General features: G+C 37.8%; 1 protein-coding gene across 1 annotated transcript in view; it reads left to right on the top strand.

Annotated features, from left to right (window-relative positions):
- Window positions 1-20,684, top strand: part of TMEM59L (transmembrane protein 59 like) — a 115,994-nt gene extending 95,310 nt beyond the window's left edge. The window contains exons 4-8 of the mRNA XM_075205212.1: window positions 1,195-1,344; window positions 4,895-5,003; window positions 11,385-11,496; window positions 13,091-13,208; window positions 14,413-20,684. Coding sequence (XP_075061313.1) covers window positions 1,195-1,344; window positions 4,895-5,003; window positions 11,385-11,496; window positions 13,091-13,208; window positions 14,413-14,574 — 651 coding nt within the window. The 3' untranslated portion in view covers window positions 14,575-20,684. The remainder of the gene's footprint in view (window positions 1-1,194; window positions 1,345-4,894; window positions 5,004-11,384; window positions 11,497-13,090; window positions 13,209-14,412) is intronic.
- The last annotated feature ends 560 nt before the right edge of the window (window positions 20,685-21,244 follow it).

The raw sequence follows: 21,244 nt of genomic DNA, 5'->3' as shown, positions 1-21,244 counted from the left end.
ATGGCTGTGTTCTTAGGCACAATTGTGAGTGAGCCCACTCCCTTGGCTGAGAAGCAACCCCACACATGAATAAAAGGTCTCAGGATGCTTTACTGTTGGCATGACACAGTACTGATGGTAGCGCTCACCTTTCCTTGTCCGGACAAGCGTTTTTCCAGATGCCCCAAACAATCTGAAAGGGGATTCATTAGAGAAAATTACTTTACCCCAGTCTTCAGCAGTCCAATACCTGTACCTTTTGCAGAATATCAGTCTGTCCCTGATGTTTTTCCTGGAGAGAAGTGGCTTCTTTGCTGGCCTTCTTGACACCATGCCATTCTCCAAAAGTCTTTGCCTCACTGTGCATGCAGATGCACTCACACCTGCCTACTGCCATTCCTGAGCAAGCTCTGCACTGGTGGTGTCCTGGTCCCGCAGCTGAATCAACTTTAGGAGACGGTCCTGGCACTTGCTGGATGTTCTTGGGTGCACTGAAGCCTTCTTCACAACTATTGAACTTCTCTCCTTGAAGTTCTTTATGATTTGATAAATGGTTGATTTAGGTGCAATCTTACTAGCAACAATATCCTTGCCTGTGAAGCCCTTTTTGTGCAAAGCAATGACGACTGCCCATGTTTCCTTGCAGATAGCCATGGTTTACAGAGGAAGAACAATGATTTCAAGCACCACCCTCCTTTTAAAGCTTCCAGTCTGTTATTCTAACTCAATCAGTATGACAAAGTGATCTCCAGCCTTGTCCTCGTCAACACTCTCACCTATGTCAACAAGAGAATCACTGACCTGATGTCAGCTGGTCCTTTTGTGACAGGGCTTACATGCAGTGGAAATGTTGTTTTGGGGATAAAGTTCATTTTCATGGCAAAGAATGACTGAAATTAATTGTAATTCATCTGGTCACTCTTCATGACATTCTGGAGTATATGCAAATTGCCATCATAAGGCAGCAGACTGTGAAAAAATATTATTTGTGTCATTCCCAAAATATTTGGCCATGACTGTATATGTTTATCACCCTCAAGGTATTTTTTGTAATCTTCTGAAAAAATAATCATAGCTTTTTGATATATCACTTGTAGGTCTGCAAACTCACATGGGTGAGTCCTTCTATATTTTTAATGTCCATGTATAGGTTTCTTTGTAATAAATTAAGATAATAACCTTTATCTGATTATGTCTTTTTTTATACAATTTTAGATGCTGGACCTCAGACTTCCCTCTTCTTTTTCCATGTTTGACTTGATATCTGGCTTCTGCAGTGACATTGTCAGCTCAGCTCAGAGCTTCATATCTTCTACCTGGACTTTCTATCTTCAGTCTGATGATGGGAAAGTGGTGGTGTTCCAGGTAAGTCTGGGTTGAAAGCAATGGATGCATATTTAAATGTATGCTGTAAATGGATGTCATCATCTGTTCAATATACTCTTCCTTCCAAAAAAAAAATGGTAAAAGAATGCTTATACCAGAGTTTTTCAGCTAAAAGAAATGCATTTATTAAACGCTGCAGCTGCTTGCCTAGTCTATTCTTTTTCAGCTTGTCTGCCATCATCCTGCGTTTAGCAATATCTGTGCAAAATCTAATATACAGAGCCATATTTGGTGTGTACTTTCTGAATCTCACTGGTCTCTTCACCCACTCTCCTTACCCCTTCCTAGCAGAAAAAAGTTTCCTATTGCCAAGTCCCGCAGCTGCCATTTCCTGCCCTAAACTGAACTGCAGCAGCCTATCAGAGTTCAGAGGATCTCAGCCAACTATCAACAGGTGATAAACCAAGGGAACGAATGGGTGAATAGTGTGTAGTGGTAGAATCAGCCAGCCACTGTGTGACTTATGGTCCCTGGCAATGGTCCAGTTTTGCACCCTAAAGTCTGTCACTAAAAAATTGAATTCATTGGATTTTATTTAAGTTGCAACAATACTTGACCTTCCAAAGTTTATGAAACCATTATTCATTAAATTTTATTACCAGTATAGTTTGCATCTGAATGCAAATTATATACATAAAGAGAAACTCTGCTCACTTCTTAAATTAAGTGTACAAAGCAAAATTCTATTCTATATATACCATATTAGTTACATTAGTTACATTGTAGTGCACCAGTTCAATGCTATTAAAATGAGTAAACACACTGGGCCGCTAGGGTTCAACAGAGAAACCAATCTTCTTTGATCAATTGCATTACAATAGCCATGGTTTTATAAAACTACAAAGGGAGGTTCCTCATTGATCCTGGTTCCTGGCTTCTTACAAATTCTAATATTTCAGTTTCCAAATAAACTTTTAAATAATTATAAAACTTTTAAATAATTATCTCTGTCTCTTCCTCTCCCTTTTCTTTCCCCTGTTACTCGCCTCACCTCGGGAACTTATCCTGTATTATTATATGTACCGGTGGTTTTTTGGGGGGGGGAGTTCATTTTTTTATCCTTTTTTATTTCAAGAAAAGACAAAATGTAACTATTGATATGTAATTCATATGCTATTGCTTATTCATTGTAATTCTTCAGTGTAATAAAACAAAGAATGTATTAAAAAAACAGCCATGATAAAAAAAAATGTATACACCACATACATATAGAGCACAAGTGTATAGGTCATACTAGCTGAAGCTGCTGCTATGGTTACAATATACAAAGGGGTCTATTTATTAATACTGTGCCAGTATAATCGATATGCATATCAACAAATTATAGCGATGCATAATAAAACACCACTGTAATTTTTTTCTTTTTTTTTTTTTCTTTTAAATATCATTTATTGAAGTTACTTTATAGACACAAAAATAAGCAATAGAAAGGGAGCTAAAAGTAAAGGAAATTTGGGAGGGTGGCAGCAGAAGGGAAAAGAGGCAACTGGAGGAAGAGAGGAGAGTACTAAGGGGTAAATGTATTAAGCAGCGCTTTTTGCAAATGGCTTTTTGGCGGCTTTGCAAGGCAAATTTGAAACGGGAATATCTTGGAAGGCAATTTATGGGATGATAAGCTGTCTTCTTTGAGCTTCCCAGTGAATCGTAGGGGGTGATGTCAATATAACCTTTATGAAAACTAGAGAGGCTTTAGCTGGATCCCATTCGAAAAGAGAAGTAACACCAAAGCTTTCCGCAGCTTAAGAAATTGACTAGGTGCTGCTGTCCGCATAGAGATCTATGCGGACAGTGGTAAGCTATGTTAATGGGGCTAAGGCCAGAGAAATCTCTGATTTCTGCAGTGTTAACCCTTTCTTAAACAGCAAAATGCAATTGAATGCCTTTTGTCGGTGTTTACGCTGGTATTTTGGCTCTTCACTGCTTAATAAATAGACCCCCAACTATAAATTATTTAATAAAGTTTAGTTTTCTGGAACAATGTATGTGTATCTGAATATAGATTCTGTATTGTCATTCTTTATTGTACTCTTTATTCATGGTCAACATTTTCTTACCTCAATAATATTAGCCCTGATTCATTAAAGAAAGTAAGGCAAAAACTCACATCAGTCCCTGCCCCATTGGGGCTTACAGTCTTAATTCCCTAACACACACACACACACACACACACACACACAGACTAGGGTCAATTTGTTAGCAGCCAATTAACCTGCCAGTATGTTTTTGGAGTGTGGGAGGAAACCGAAGCACCCAGAGGAAACCCACGCAAACACGGGGAGAACATACAAACTCCTCACAGAGTATATGAATTGAAACCTAAAATATTTAATGAACAGATTGAAAAAATGTTTTATTACAATTACCAAAGTTGGACCCTCCTATCACTATGTAATCTATTTGGGTAAAACAATTAAAAAAATATTATATAATTAAAAAATAAAATATGTGGTATATGAGTTAATCAAAACCCTAATCATGCCCTTTGCTTTATTAGAATGTATGATTTAAAATTATGTCTGACATCCTTTTGCACAAAATAAGTTCCTACCTATTGTTACAAAAATAAAAGTAAAAATACATTAACTTAAAGTTCCTTAGACCCTCAGTAAAATTCTGATGTGAGTTTGTGTGCATGTATGTGTGTGACTGGCAGCCATACGGATCTCGCCTCCAGAGAGATTTCTAAAAGGAGATAATGATTTGTAGGAGGACATCTAAGAAAAAAGCATGCTTAAAATGTACTTGATGTACTATTTAAAGAAAGAAACCTTGCTGGGATTGCGGATTAAAAGAGGCAATCCAACTAAAACTCAAGATTGAGTTTAATTTTGATTTCAATTTTGTTAGAATACTGACCCGTAACCTCAGGTCCTTTAGAAATGATGACTGATGGGCATATTTCATGAACAAGTAGCTGTACTCAATGTTGATAGGATAGATAAAGTATGCTTTGTCTAAAACATGAATACAAGATGAATAACAAGGAAGCATAAAACAGGAACAGAATTGAAAAAACAGAATCACGGGTGCACATGAGCTGCACAGCAACCATTTTCCCTCCCTGCAGAAAACAGTTAAAATAATATAAAATAACTCCTGTCAGTTGTACCTCTAATGAGTATGTTAAGTTAAAATGCAGAATAGCATGTTCTTTTAATTCAGTGGGTATTCCAATGACTCTTAAGATCTGGCAGTGCTTTTTTCAATGTTGCTGTTTTAGGTACACAGTGGTGTTGTCAATGCCACCCATGTGAACACCCATGGGTGTTGTCAATGCCAGCCATGCTATCTCTTGAATTAGGTTCTAAAAAGGAATTTAATAGTACTCCCAAAAAATGCTTATTTACAGGGATAATGGTAGTTGAGCCAAAGCTATAGTGCAGCTACCGGACTGTAACTGGTTTTGTTTGGACTTGAGGACACAACCTGTACCTGATACATTTCTGCTTTACTCATAACATATGATATTTTCATTTATTTTAATTATTGATTCATTAAGTGAACAAATCTTCATTTATTTATCTTTCAGTCTCAGCCAGAGGTAGAGTACCCAGTGCTAGAGCTTCAAGCTCCAAGATCAGAGGTCACTGATAAGACTTGGCTTTCCTCCCATTTTAACACCCTGAAGCCACATACAGGTATAGGAAATTATACTTTTCACTATTATCTATTGCCAGATAATCCTTTGTTTTTTAACAAGTGGACACCGTTTAAAACATTAATAAAATCAATATTGTGCTATGTATTTCTGTAACTCAATAAACTATGGTATATCAGTAACTTCTTTCAGTAAAAGGAAGGCAGAGGAATCCTGTTCACTAAGACGTCCCTTTTTTGGGTTACTGTTGACTTAGCAAGCCCCTGAATATTGTAAAAATAAATGCAATGATTGAATTGCGTATAGTAATCAAGGATGTAGGAACTTCCTCACAGTTAGCAATGTGTTGTGCTGTAATCCTTAATTGTACAAATTCTACCACTTCGTCAGTGGTGTAGATTTTGGATCCCTGGCCCCTGTGTAGATTATATTCCGTGTCCCCTGTTGTTTGCATTCACCCCCTTTTTCCTAACTAGCATCTGGAACAGACTTCTAGAAAATTGGGCAATGCATATTCTAAAATATGAAAAAAATGAGGTGCGTAGTGATGTCATACAATATTTTAGAATATGAGATCTGCCTTCGTAACAAGATACTGGCTCAGTATACTGTATGTAGAACTGCTTCAGTTCTCATTGTGGACACTGTGCTCTTACTTCTGTGCCACAGTGATTATTTTCTCAAACAAAATCTAGACATACAGTAACAAACATTAAACTAATATTTAAAACAACATTTTATATATGCAACGCTCATAGACTCATTAATGGAGCACGTTGCATTATGTCAAGCATGTTTCCCAAAGCTTAATAATGAAATTCTCTGCAATTCATTTTCTGTCAAAGAATTGTAGTACACATGTCACATTAATAAGAAGCACATTTGTGAATTTGCAAATTACAGTTAACAAAGTAATTCCTGCAAATCTGCCAAAAAAGAAACCAAACCCTTCATGATGAATGCCAACTGTAAAATGACAATGACCAAGAGTAACTGGGACTCCCATTTACCACCAACCAACTGGGACTCCCATTTACCACCAGCCAATCACAAGTTACCAATGTTTTCTCACATTGTCTTCTCTCATCTCTGTGATCTCTCTGACTTCTCCAACTCTCCCTTCCCACTCTCTGACCACCATCTCATCTCCTTCACTCTGTCCTCCTCCCCTACTCCTGCCTCGCCTAAAGCCACCCTCACTAGGCGCAACCTTGATGCTATTGACCCTTCCTCTTTCTCCTCCTCTCTTGAAACTCTACTATCACCTCTTCCATCCCTGGCCTGTCCTGACCAGGCGTCCTCTCTTTACAACCTCTCCCTCACTACTGCCCTTGATGCTGTTGCCCCGGCATCCACTATCCGCAGACGTCGCCTTATTCCTCAACCCTGGCACTCCAAACTTACCTGCTTCCTCCAAAGGTGCTCTCGAACTGCTGAACGCCTCTGGAGGAAATCTCGTTCTTGGCTGACTTCCTTCACTTTAAATTCATTCTCTCCTCTTTCTGCTCCGCCCTCCCTCGCTAAACAATCCTTCTTCAAGTCCTTCATTTCTTCTCAGTCCTCCAACCCCCGCCGCCTCTTTGCCACCTTCAACTCCCTCCTCTCTCCCCCTCCGGTCCCCCCTCCCTCTCCGCTTCTGACTTTGCCACCTTTTTCTCTTCCAAAATTGAGGCCATCAGACTGAACATCTCCTTCTCCCCTTCTCCCGCCACCCTCATCGCCTCACCTCCCGCCAACAATCAACTCTGGTGCTCCTTTTGGCTCACAACAGGGGAAGAAGTTCGCTCCCTCATTCTTTCTTCTCCTCCCTCTACCTGTCCTCTCGATCCCATCCCCTCCCACCTCCTTCGCTCTCTTTCTCCCACTGTCTGCTCTTACTTTGCTCACCTCTTCAACTTATCACTCTCCTCCGGTGTAGTCCCCCCTCCTCTTTTAAACACGCTCTTATCTCTCCTATCCTTAAAAAAAACAATCTTGACCCCACCTCTCTTGCTAATTATCGCCCCATCTCACTGCTCCCCTGTGCCTCCAAATTACTTGAGCGGATTGTCTGCAGCTGCCTCGCCAGACACCTCTTGGTCTTTTCCCTCCTTGACCCCTTCCAATCCGGCTACCGTCCTTTTCACTCCACCGAAACTGCACTGGCCAAGGTTACTAATGACCTCCTATCGGCCAAATCCAAGGGTCACTTCTCCCTGCTAATCCTCCTTGACCTCTCCGCAGCCTTTGACACCGTGGACCACCCCCTCCTGCTGCAAACTCTTCTCTCTTTCGGCCTCCTGATCTTTCTTCCACCCTCCTCTCTCGTGTATCTGACTGCCTCTCCGCCATCTCCTCCTAGATGTCTGAGCGTTTTCTCAAAATCAATATCTCTAAAACGGAACTCATTGTCTTTCCTCCGTCCAGACTCCCATCCCACCATGACCTCTCCATAGTCGTCAACAACACCACCATCTCCTCTCTTACCCAAATACGCTGCCTGGGTGTCACCCTCGACTCCTCTCTCTCTTTTGCCCCCATATTCATGCCCTTGCCCAAGCCTGTCGCTTTCAACTACGCAATATCGTCCGCATCCGTCCCTTTCTCTCTCAGTATGCCACTAAGACTATCATCCACTCACTCATCATCTCCCGCCTCGATTATTGTAACCTCCTCCTCACTGGCCTCCCCCACTCCCATCTCTCCCCCCTCCGCTCTATACTCAATGCGGCTGCGAGACTCATCTTTCTCTCACGTCGCTCCTCCTCTGCCTCCCCTCTCTGCCTGGCCTTACACTGGCTCCCCTTCCCCTACAGAATCCTTTTCAAACTCCTCACAACCACCTACAATGCTCTCTCCCACTCTACTGACCCCTACATCTCTAACCTCCTCTCCATTCACACTCCTGCCCGCTCTCTGCGCTCAGCCAATGATCGTCGCCTCTCCTCAACTCTTATCACCTCTTCCCACTCCAGAATCCAAGACTTTTCCCGTACTGCCCCCCTACACTGGAATGAACTCCCTCGTTCCCGGCACACTGGTAATGCTGACAGCTGTAAAGGCTGACCGGAAACCGTGGCGACAAATAAAGAAGACGGCAAAACCATGTTACAATGCTACGCAACATCGCCCGCATCCGTACTTTTCTCTCTCAGGATGCCACCAAAACTATCATCCATGCACTCATCATCTCCCGCCTCGATTACTGTAACCTCCTCCTCACTGGCCTCCCCCACTCCCGTCTCTCCCCCCTCCGCTCTATACTCAATGCGGCCGCAAGACTCATCTTCCTCTCACGTCGCTCCTCCTCTGCCTCCCCTCTCTGCCTTGCCTTACACTGGCTCCCCTTCCCCTACAGAATCATTTCTCTGGAATGACCTCCCTCGTTCCATCCGCCTCTCTCCTACTCTGTGCTCCTTCAAATGTGCGCTGAAAACCCACCTCTTCCTTAAAGCATACCAACCATCCACATAACCCCTCCACTCGCTCTCAACATGCTCTCCCCCTTGCCTCATCTGGCTCCCCCTGTGCCTGTTCCGTTTTTCCTCCCTTAGGATGTAAGCTCACTTGAGCAGGGCCCTCTTCCCTCATATCTCCCTACCTGTTCTTCTGCTCCGTTTTTTGCATCAGCCAGCCAGGATTTTCTGAAGTATTGGTATTTTTGTTTATTGTTTTGTACTGTTTCACCCTGTATAGTCGACTGTTTGTACTGTGTACAGCGACACGGAAACCTTGTGGCGCCTAACAAATAAAGAATGATAATAATAATAATAATAATTGGTAACTTGTGACTGGCTGCCGATAAAGAGGGGTCGCAGAGAATTCCATCTTTGATCATTTTGTGGTGGCAGCTTGTAGTGAGGTGGGCTTGTTTGGGATTTTTCCTAGTTGTTTGCTTGTTGTTTTGGTTTTTTATTTGAACTACATAAGAAGGTAGGAAGGTAGGAAAGATTTTAGTTTGCGTTAGTGGTAAGTGTTAAATGATGGTTTTTGGTTATTAGTGAAGTGTATTTATTTATTTCATTTTTTTTTCAGTCTTGGTAAATTTCACTCCCAGGGAGACCAATTGTGTTAATTTCCCAAGGTCCCATAGCCCAGAGGAGGTTGGCAAGAGCCCTACCTTTTTAGTATGGGTCTTGTGGACTGTAAGAGGGGCTGAGGCTGTATTTTGCATCCCCATTCCTTCCCTTAAGGACACTAGCTCTCTGCTAACTAACCTGGGGCTGGTCTTCAAAGTAGCTTGGGAACCTCATGTTCATGGTCACTCCTTTACAGTGAATATCAGTCCTTGCATTCTAGCCCTGGGGCTGGTTTAGGATTTGAGGAAGAATATTTTTTTTTTAAATTATTTTCATTACACATTGTGGTATCTGTGTTTGAGAGTCAAGCACTTTCAAGTCTCCACTATGTAGCTGCAAGTTTTTTGTTTTTTTCTGCAAGTGACCGACTGTTACCTCTGTTCAAACCAAAGATGCTGCCAATCCATTAACTTAAGATGAATTAACTGTGTTAATTATTATTGCCAGCATCTGTCAGTCAGTGTAAATTGCAGTGCTCACCGTGACCTTGTATAGTAACAATAATTAAACAGAAAGCAAGGCAGTTAGCCATGGTATTGCAAGTAAAATGTATCAATGATTTGGAGTTTAACTATAGCAATACATTTTAGGAAATCATACTGTATGGGCTATGCAATAGTAAAAGAACCACTCAGCGGTATATTTAATTTTTTTTAAACGGAAATTTTACTAGCCCATCGGGTTTTGTCTTTAATTAAATTGGCATTTGAAGAAAATGTCTTCAAAGCTTCAGGAATCGGTGGTTCTACGGAACCGCCACAAACTAAATACACCCCTAAGTGTTTAAAAGATCACTTGATGCTTGCAACATCTGTAATAACAACCCTGCATGTGACTTATTTTGTCCTGTTTTTTTGTAAATTGTGGCATAACAAGTCATTAATTGTACAGATAATTAAGAGTCAGTTTTTATTGTCCTCTGCATGCCTATACTTAGCTATGCCAGCACAATATGAAGACAGCTCAGCTCCTTCTTGCAACAGTTTCACAAATGTAATAAATTTGGGTCTGGAGAACTGTGTATAGGAACATAGAGTACATAAATACACATTTAAAATTAAAGGAAGGAAAAGAATGTCTAGTTAGATGGCAAAAACTTTTCAATGACCTCTTGCCTCTTCATTAGGAGACCTATTTTCTCTTTATCCTTATTGTAAATAAATCATGTTTCTATATTTTAAATAAAAATCAACTTACAAATGCATTGGGGCATATGTAAAGTTAAGCTATCCTGCTTAAAGATTAAAAAAGTTACATTGTAGCTTTATGTAAGAGACATTGTAATAGTGAAAATTGTAAATGGTTAAAACATATAGGGCCTGATTCATTAAGGAAGGTACATGCGATATGTGCCGTATTTTGTGTAAAACTGCTCTGCGCATGTCCAGAACTGGACTATACACCAGAAATGTCTAATTCATCTTCGAGCGCAAAAGAACATTATAATAGCCTATGATTTAATGGGCAGAATGAGGAGAGGACTGGGGTTATGCACGTAGTCAATGTACAGTAAGGGTGTGCCAAGCTCAAATGCACACAGCAGTGCTCGATTCAAGTTTGGGCACCTCAAAGGTACATGTTTTTCTGTAGTATAACTTGCATCACCTACAGGTCGGGTGTAAGTGCCGATTACTAGTGATAAAGATTGCGTATGCATGCTAGAACATGTGTTTGCAATCAAAAGCAAGTGTAAAAATGCACTTTATGTACAGTAGACATTCAGACCATCCTAGTAAATGTATTTTAATGTTTGTCATTAATGACTATGTTATTTACAGGTGACAATAATTGTTTTTTTTTGTCTTTTCTTCCGTATGTTCTTTTGGGACTTTATATTCCACATATTTTATTGGACATATCCAACAGTGTATTGTCTGTTAGAGCAGAGAGCAGCTAGACCCGTATTAAATAACAGACATATCTTTATATCCGCTGCTTGTTGAATACGGACATGTGTAATGCCGATTTATGTGTGGTTTTAAAACAGCACACAATACGTTTGTTTTGTATGCACTAATGAATCAGGCCCATTTTGTGTATACATTCAGGAGAACTGGAGGATTTTAATCAAAGAATATATATAAAATTAATATGGCCACAATAATAAATAAACAGCTATTTATGTCGCTACAACCCAAAAATATGAAACTGGTCTAGTGCAATCTACACACATGTAAAGTTTGTGTCTATGTTGTAAACCTAAATATGTGCATATGATTACTGATTTAAACAAGTCTGACCTACCTACATTGACTGCATTTATATAACTTCCTGCCTGATAGTATTATTTGCAATCTGAAACTTAGGTACCAAATGTATTTTATTACAGTATTTGTGTTATTTCATCAATATTCATTTTATAGGTTTACGAGACAAAATTGAGAAGAGTTCAGGAAAGGAGTCCAAAGTGAAACACAAGTTACCCCATATGGAAACCCCACAGTCAGAGCATGATATTCTGGGTTGTATGTCCAAGTAAGAAGAGAAGCAATTTTGTCATTGAAAAATCTCACAAATGCACATACACACAGATCTTTCTATGTGGCCAATTCAGTTAGCCATGAGGTTCTGTAGTAACTTTGTGACTATGTTACTGCACATATTACCTGCAAGTACTTTAATGAAAACTTAACTCATTTTTGCTCACACCCTTATGAGGTGCAGACAAAACTGAGCTAAGAACATTGACTACAATACCACATAGTAACATAGTAGCGAGTTTACTTTGCATAGTGACATTTCCAGGGAGGAAACTCTAAAACCTAGGACTGTCCCTGAAAAATGAGGACAGTTCACAACTATGCACACATCCTGTGGGAGTAAAGAGTAAAAATACTTTTTTTTTAAACTGTTCCCATGCATTAAGGTTAATCTGTCATTTTTCAATTCTAACATGACAATGCTCAGCAGATCTTTAGATAATGTATTAAACAATATGCTGTTTTAATATGGTCCTTTATAAAAGGCACCTGGAGCACTCTTTAAAAAGTTTCTAGAATTAGAAGTTAATATTTTTTGTGTTATTATAATATGAACTGAAAAGTGAACGGGTCGATGTGTAGCATATTTTCCCTGGAAACCCTCCCCAATTGTAACAACTCTACTTGTTGCACTACACCATCAGGAGGCAGTGTGTATCTCCCTCTGAGCAACCAGCAGGAGAGCCCCATCCCCTGTAACATGCTCAAATTGGCCAAAGTTGTAGACTAAATTCAGACACCAGCTGCAGGGCTATCTTACTGGTGACATAACCATTGGCAGGCAGTGTGTATCTTCCGCTGGTCAACCATGATTAAGGCCTGGCATTGCGCTAATGGCTTAGGCTGTGGCTTTAGCCTACTCATAGATGATGCATGGGGACTGACCTGAGTAAGCCAAATGTGTGGGCTAAATTAACAGAGGGACATTGGCTGTGGAGAACCCTACTCATGGCTTACTAAGGAAAAACACACTGCTTCCAGGTGGCTTATAGAAAGTAGGGTAGCCTTGTTTTCATTATTGGGCTATCAGTTTTGGTGACTGCTTTGACCTACTTACGGCTGAAAAGAGGCACAAGGGATCTCAAAGAAAGTAGAAGGCACTGGAACCGAAGATCACTTACATAGAGTGTTGGAGATAAGATACAGAGTGGGAGAGTGTAAACTTTCTTGGTGCTTGGTGAGTACAGGATGGAAATGTAGGCTTTGTGCAGTGGGTTAGTGTGCAGTGAAGAATATCTTCAGCAAAATCCTAAAATGAGGTGTTTGGACAGTAAGGCGGTAACTATAATCCTGCCTGGACTGATGCTCAGAACAGCGGGAGGTGAAGTGGTGTGTTGTAGGGGTACGTGTGCTGAGGCATGGGTGTGTATAGGAGTCATCCATATCCACAGCCAGTTATTTGTCAGTGGACATGCTATGTCCTTTGATCTTTGATTAATATTATGATATTAATAATATGAGTGTCAACCATAAATTACAGTCCTTCAGCATGGATTGTCCATGGTGTTGGAATAATTAATGACTATAACTTACTAATAACATATATCAATAGAAACTGAAAAATCTTTCTTTTGAACTCATCCTTGTAGACGCTCAGGACTACCACGTTGGATTCTGGCTGCATGTCTGTTCCTGTCTATTATGGTGATGCTGTGGCTCAGCTGTGCTAGCTTGGTCACCGCTCCTGATCAACACATAAAGACACAGGTACTATACAGTGCTCTCATATCTGCTGTGATGCTTGGGTAATAGTATACCACCAAATAATGCTTGACCTATACTTCAGTACATGTGAAAAATTATGGTATTTATATTTCTGGCTTTATGACGCATGATTCATAATTATTACCTCTATTTTCTCTTAAATTATATATAAAGTCTTCAATATAATTGGCAATTATAAATATTAAAAAGGTGCAGTAACAAATTTTGTGGTATAATGATTCTAATATGAAACATTATGGCCATTATTCTTAATATTAACATTGTATCGCAAATGTAATAATAATGTTGTAAAGTTTGAAACGGCCATTTTAATTTTTTTTATTCAAAATTTTATTTATTGTGGCAGAGACATAACTAGAAGCTACTGAACTACTATCAATGTTTTGGAAAACCACATCTTCGCCACTTCCCAGTCCACCCCATACCACCTCATCTGTTTGCAGATGGGCACAGTAGTGAGCAGGTTATTGGCATATGGCATCAATTAGTCTAGGGAACTCTGCACTTATGCATGGTTTTCTTGCATGCAGCGTAAGCACTGAGTTGTAACATGACCGCTGATTCGCTCTATGAATGGCAGCATTTAAATAGTAAATCTCTGCTTATGTGTCAGGTCAAACTCAATAATGACTGTGTTTGCTAGGTTAATAAATAGGAAAGCACAAAGTGTCCATATGCCTTAAGCCCTGGGGGCCTGCATCTCGCCTCATGGCTGCTATGTTATGGCATTGTGACAGGTGTATTCATAATATCATTAAAAAACTAAAACTTGAGAAAGTTGATGAAATCAACACAATTGCAATAACAAAACAGGCAAAACCATTAAACCCTTTTATTTATTTAAGTGAAATTTGTCTCATGGGTGTCCAGATTTTTGTCCCAACATTATGAGAGCTCTATGCATAACATATCAAGTGATACTAAAGAAGGCCAATAGCTTAAAAAAAAACACATATTATGTGTTATTTTTGTTTATCAATAGTTAACAAAGGTGTCAATAACAGAAGTGCATGTTCCATTGTTAGTCATAATACCATGTAGGGTGCAACAGACATCAGATCTAATGTAATGTTATGGTTGTGAAACACAGATATTTCTATCTATAAGCAAACATGAAAAATATGTATAAAGTGCTGATTTTGGAAGAAAACTAAAGTCATGTTTTTCCATCATTGCTTCCTAATAGCCACTGAGCATAAATGGAGACAAGGAATATCTGGAAGATATGGAAAAACCAGACCCCTTTCCTCTGCCACCTGTTGTTGCTGTGACCATCTGTCCTACTGAAGAGAGTGAGGAAGCCGGACCGCTACCAGTGAAAGTTGACCTAGACAAAACCATAATCTAAAACAGTCTTTTATACACCTTTTAGTGCTAGAGGGGGTTGTACACCACCATCCATTAAAAAGGATCATTGTCTTGTTATACTGGTTTCATGAACTGTACTCTTGCTTCCTTTCATTGCAAAGCAAATAGAATGTTTGAGCTACAGGTGAATTATCCACCACAATTTGTCAGAACCTTATGGTGTCTACTATGGAGAGTGTCAGCTTCCATGTTGATTCTGTTAAAAATTATATTATTTTACAGGCTTAAAAGAGGTTTTCATGGATATAATTTGCCCACAATGCTATAAAACATCCTGTCTGTGTCTTCTTGTGTATGAAGACAAATAGATTATCTTACAGTGCTGTGCAGTATGTAGGCTCATTATAAATAAGTTAATAATTACATATTATCAGTAATTAAGATGTCAGTTACAGCTATGAGACATGCTCAGGTTGATTCACTCACAGGCTCCAATTAAAATATAATGGGCCAGAGTCCTTGTGTTTCTATTAAGATACTCATGGTACTGCATGAATACTGTCAGCAAGCTTCTATACTAGTAATGTTTTTTTGCTGATATATATTTGAAGCAAAGGCTTTTTATGCAAAGTGCAATGCAGCGCAACAAAAGATGTGTTTTATAAATGGACCTTTTTTCTGTATAGTGGATCTTTGTAAATACTACAGTAAGTTGCAAAATTGTTTATTTAAGGAAAGCTTAAATTAAAAGTGTGCTGTTTTTTGTGGTGTGAGATGTTCTGTAGGCAACTGGCATTTTTATTCCATTCAAAATTGCAGTTATTTGTTGCTCTTGGCATTATATTTTCCACCGACACCAGTGTCAGCTTAACTTATCATATTGCAGTAAGAATTTCAATGTGTTTCTGCAAGTCTCCCAAAGAAAGCAGGTCTGTGTTTCCTTTCAGTCTAGATCGGATTGTTTCAAAGTTTGATACCCTGAAAATCAAAATGTCTGTGAATGTAAAGCAGGTTTTAAGATGGCAGCTTGTATGATAGGAAATAAGACATTACTCTATGGCAGATACCGAGCACTAGGGTAATCTTCTATTTGGTACTTAGATTACTTACAAACATGCTTACGTTCACTCACTAAACTTATCTTGGCACACCAGCACCTCCTCTTCTACATACTGAAAGTATAATTCCATCATTTTAATTAATATTCATGGTGGCAAGTGTTTTACCACACTACTAAAAAAAATAATGAGGAGTAAAATATTGGGCAGGAATGATCCATCAGAGAAGAAGCTCATGATTCAATTTTATGTGCACTTTGTTCCATATTTTTAAAATAATATGTCGGAACACATTCATACTGAGTGACTGTCACCTACATGGTGTCCAAGGAAGCTCTTCAACAGTCATGTCAGAAAGGCAGTAGAAAGGTTAATATGGCATGCTTTCTGAAGGGGTATTTGTATGAAGAAATATTAAAAGTTAAATAAGGTTTTCTTAGGTGCCATATTTAGAGGTACACTCGTAAATAAACAACACTCGACCTCTTCCACACTGTATCTGCCATTGTACGAAACAATGCTTGCTTACATCCAAATTCCATATTGTATGTCATTGGTAAACACACTTGAAAATTAAGAGGAGGCCAAGAATTAAAGAACATGTAGGCAGTAATATAATTACAAAGGGCTCATTGAATGGCAGCCTTTTTGAAAGTTTGGCTTGTAATGTAACTATGGTGAATGTCTCACTTTGGTCATGCTCTGGTTACGGTTTTGTTTTATTTAGAGTACCACATATCTTATCTTTCTAAAAAGGACCATTTTATTTACCCAAAACCAAATGGTCCTTGTTGCCCAAGGTTATTGTAAATCATATTTTTTTTAGTCTTGGCAACAGATACAATGCATTAAGTTTCCTGTTTGTTCTGCACTATTTATAGAATGACTCACTTGATGCCATCTGTCTGTTTGTCATACTGCCTTTTATTTTCTGTCTGAACATTACAATTCTAAATTTTTATTTAAAAATGCCAAATTTTTCTGCCTTTATAATTGCTTTTTAAATTACTCATTTTACTGTTCCCAGTTCATATGTCAACTCCTTGCTTATTGTATTCAAATTCCTGTTTACCTTATTTCTACACTATTATATAGATTTACTGAAGTGTGAAATGAGAAATTATTGTTCCTTACACATATCCACCTTTAAAGAGAATATATTTAGTACCATTTGTTTGCAAAAGGTTTGCATGATGCACAAACATTAAACTTAAGCTTCACCATGAATTGAAACTTTCTACTTGTTATTATGACAAGTTTTGCTTTATATCGCCTTCTCTTAAGCTTACCTGCGTATTACTTGTAAGTACTGCACATTGCTATCCTTGAAACCCCACAATAAGTACACACTTAATAACTAGAAGTGTCTTTATTGTTATAGTCACTGTAGTCTTTATATTATAGTAAGTAAAGCATTCACAAAGCTGGGTAAAGTTCTACCTCTTTACTGCTCCTATAATTATTATTGAAGTATATTTACTCCAGCTGCTTTACTAAACCACTCTCTATATACTCACTCCCTCATGACTTAAAATATAACGTATATGTATCTAATACATTTTAGCATAGGTGTATATGGTTGCTGGAAATTCTGGCACTGCAAACATAACTATATAATATATTATTTTTGCAACTGCACACATATTTGCCTAGTAATTATTTTTCTATCTTCTGTTTCAAACAACTCGTCAGGTTCATCATAAATGATCCATATAAATGTACAATTCTTTAACATTGTTAATAAATAATATTAAACACTTGTACAGTAAGTGCTATTGTCTGATACATAACATCAACAATATTGGGAGATGAGTCACAAAGTGCTTCAGTACTTAGCATAGTCAGTGGAGTTTAATGCTACCACCGCAAGTGGAGACAAGTTATGAAAATTATTGGGAGTATCGGGAGATTCAAATTGCTCAATGAAAGGCAGTGATTGCAGCATATCATGCTGAACCAATTAGACCCTCATTGTCAAGTAGACATAACCCGTCCATACACATAAAACTCAACAGATGCCCAGCAGAAGATATTGTATAAAATATCAGCTCATCAGGTACGTTCATCATGTAGATTCTGAAAACCATAGCAAGTGGTTTAAGGTGTCCTAATTTGTGAAGGTTACTCACTATAGCAGTACGGTCCTTTACCTCTCAACTCTGCTTTTGGACTTTGTAATGTTATGGTAAGATCTAACTTGGACATTTCTAAAATATCCAAGCTGATGATCCAAGCAGGTGTTGGTGTATATGAGTGTTTGAATATTTTATATAAGTGGCTCAAATAACAAAAAAAAAAATCTTATTAGTGCACTACCCAGAATAAAAGGAATTTAGTGTGCTGCTTGGAACCTAGAGCACCCCCTCTTCTCAAGACAACAACCATATAAAAAACACAAAATTTTCCCAACACACAATTTAAAGTCTACAGATGTCAGTAAACCATTTTGTCTCACAAATATACTCTTGTATGCACACAATCTGTAATAAAATGTGATTTTATTTAAAACTAATAAAAACTGGCCATGTATGGTGGTAAACAGCAATATGGAGACTGGAGCGATAATTGAAATGGCTGAGTACAGATCTCGTTCTCTCAACTAAAAATAAACAAATAAAACGAGAAATCAGTACCTATGTGCAAACAGGCAATATATGAATCCAATTCCTAAACTGTAAAGATAGTTTACCTTCTCTGCATATCGCAGATCTATACCTCAATATGCATTAACGGAGATTCAAACTATATCACCTGACTGCATTCTGCAAGTAATACAACATATATCTATTCTGGGAGTAATCAGCAGATTAAATGTTAAGCATGTGTAACAGCATTGGATACATGATGGTAAATTAAAAATTATGCGTAAAAATACAAATAATGGGAATCGCGTTATTATTTCAGTGTCCTCACAATCCTATACATCAAGAGAAATTACCTCATGCGATTTTGATCTGCCCGTGATCTGCAGTTTTGTCCATGATGATTTGACAGTGTGCTGAGACTGAAGCTTTTCTCTGGCAATCCGGCTGTGATCTATGATGATATATGTGCTCAGCCAATTCATTTATCGCTCCAGTCTCTATATGGTGTCTATTTTAGCTCTTTACTACCATACATGGCCAGTTTTTATTAGTTTTAAATAAAATCATATTTTAATTTTTACAAATTGTGTGCATACAAGAGTACATTTGTGAGACAAATTGCTCAAATGTATATCCTCTCCAATTCAGTGGCTACCATTAGAGATACTTTACTTATTCCCTTCCCACTAATAGCACTTGGCAGCAGGAGAGATCCAACACAACTGCTCTATAGCTTTTAATTAGCAACGTTGCATTGGATCTCTCTTGCTGCCAAGAGCTAAGCAGCACCATAGAGGTCCTGGCTATATGCAACTGCCAATTACTAAATAGAGGAAGTGGAGTATACCTGGTGGATGGCCCCAACTAAAGTACCATTATTGGGAAGAGAGAGGATTTAGTGTAACTCATGTTAAAGTGGAAAACCCCCTTTTAATCCTGAGATTTTAGCAATTCAACTACATTGACCTAAATTGAAATATGAGAACCGTAACAATGATTTTGCAGTTATCTAAACTTGCTATTCTCATTTAGGATCAGGTAGGAGATATTTGGATTTCAAATTTACCAACAGTGACATCACATGTCGCTGCTCAACTGAGCATAAACTTGAGATAAGCATGTATGAGGTGATTTATGTCTTCACTGTATAGTTCACCAAGTAACACTTTTATGTGCCATACACATATAAATATATTGGTCTGTATGTGAAGGTTTTTTTTATATTAGCTTGCCAATTTATCTACCTTTTTTTTTTTGTTATAGTTAGTATACCCAAAACATTTTTTTGCTAGAAAGGATTTATTATTTATATTATTTATTTGTTTGTAATTTCATGCAGTGGCTGTAATAGCCATAATATAGTATATGAAAAGTGATACAAGCAATTCTTCTCTCCATCCAGAGTAGCTGACAGAAATTGTCATGGTCCATACTCCATAATTCTGCCTACAAAGATGCGTTTTCACTCCAGTGTGTTCAAGGTCAGTGATTATAGTAGGTTTAGTAGTATCAACTCTTTTCTTTCAATTATCAGCCACTGATATTTCTGGTAATTCTAACTCCCCACAGTGCAGAGTTTGAAAAGAGTTTAAACACAAAATGCATATAACTGTTGCTCAGACATATTATTTACTACCATCATTAGTGTTTAAAAGTTCAAAATAGACCCAAGGGCCTATTTTGCATATTTATCTACTAAAAAAATAATTCCACATGGGTGGTCTTTTTGATTAAGTTTTTCATCTATATTTGCATTATATTAAACATACTTATCAAATGCAAAGGTATGGGAATGTGTGCATATCTGTTATGAAAATCAAAATGCACACTAGATATATTTACATAAATGGAGTGTCCTTATTTTTTAAGATGTTGCTTTAATTTATACTAATGATTGAAATGGTTGGCGTGTTTGGTGTACCAATGTAATGCCTATTTTGCCTGCACTTCCATTTTGTACTTAGAATTTATTTTTGCAGTGCCACTATAAATTCTATAATTTACATTAACTTGGAGCACTATGCAGAATGGTAATACAGTTTTAAGATCTCTTCCTACTGCATGTTTGTTTTAATCTGACTAAAAGCTGTTTTTTTTTTATTTTTCTATGACTGCTATTTTATTTAATGGTTACCCTACTTAATACTACAGACTTTAGTTTATAACACTAATTTACAAAGGGTCTGAGGGCATCTATTGTGTCTGTTTATTTTGTAACATGCTGCTTATTACTGTAGTTAGTTAGATGTAGGTGATGTAATTCTGTGATCTAAAAATTATAAGCATATCCTGCAGAACTGCTTAATGATGATAAATTTGTATTCATGAAACAGAAATAGACATCTGTGTACTGTTTAAATGTGAGGCGTTTGTTTAACTTTGGGCCAAAGCGTTAGAGAGCCATAATCTTATATATTCTAAAATAAGTTGCAAAGAATGCATTGCTGTTTTTTTATGTGAATACATCATGCAAATGTTGTCAAGAAAAAATAAAAGTTTAGAAATGATATTGTTTTTTATTTCTATCTCTACTAGCAATAATTCATCTGTCTATATCTTTATTACTCTCACAATAAAAAAAACACTCTGATTTGAAATTATATATATATATATATATATATATATAAAATAATTGCAGCCGGACTGTTGCACTGCTGTCATCACAATAATGTCAAATGTGTTACAAGAATTAAATTGAAGAAATGCTGCTGTTCTTGGGAAGCCATGGACTTATATGAAATAATATGGTAAAAAAAAACGAGAGTCCGAAACAGTGTAATTAAATCCTACTGGATTAAATGATTAAAATGGTGAGTATTTTATTTAAAAAAAGTTATTATCTTACCTGGTGTTCCTCAAATACTAGTATCTTCATGTGGAGATGGACAAGGGGTTTCAAGCACATCACCAATCGTAAATCTTTGGAACAAATGGCAGATAAACCAAAATAAGAAATCAATAGTGTAGTATTATAGGTACATATAGCCAGAATGGTTCATAACATACTTAAAATATTGCAATGTTTATCTGGTTTATTGTTCCAAGCAAAATTCCTCTGATGGCTATG

This window comes from Mixophyes fleayi, chromosome 1 (assembly GCF_038048845.1).
Source record: "Mixophyes fleayi isolate aMixFle1 chromosome 1, aMixFle1.hap1, whole genome shotgun sequence".
Classification (NCBI taxonomy): domain Eukaryota; kingdom Metazoa; phylum Chordata; class Amphibia; order Anura; family Limnodynastidae; genus Mixophyes; species Mixophyes fleayi.
This window is presented reverse-complemented; position numbering and strand designations above follow the sequence as displayed.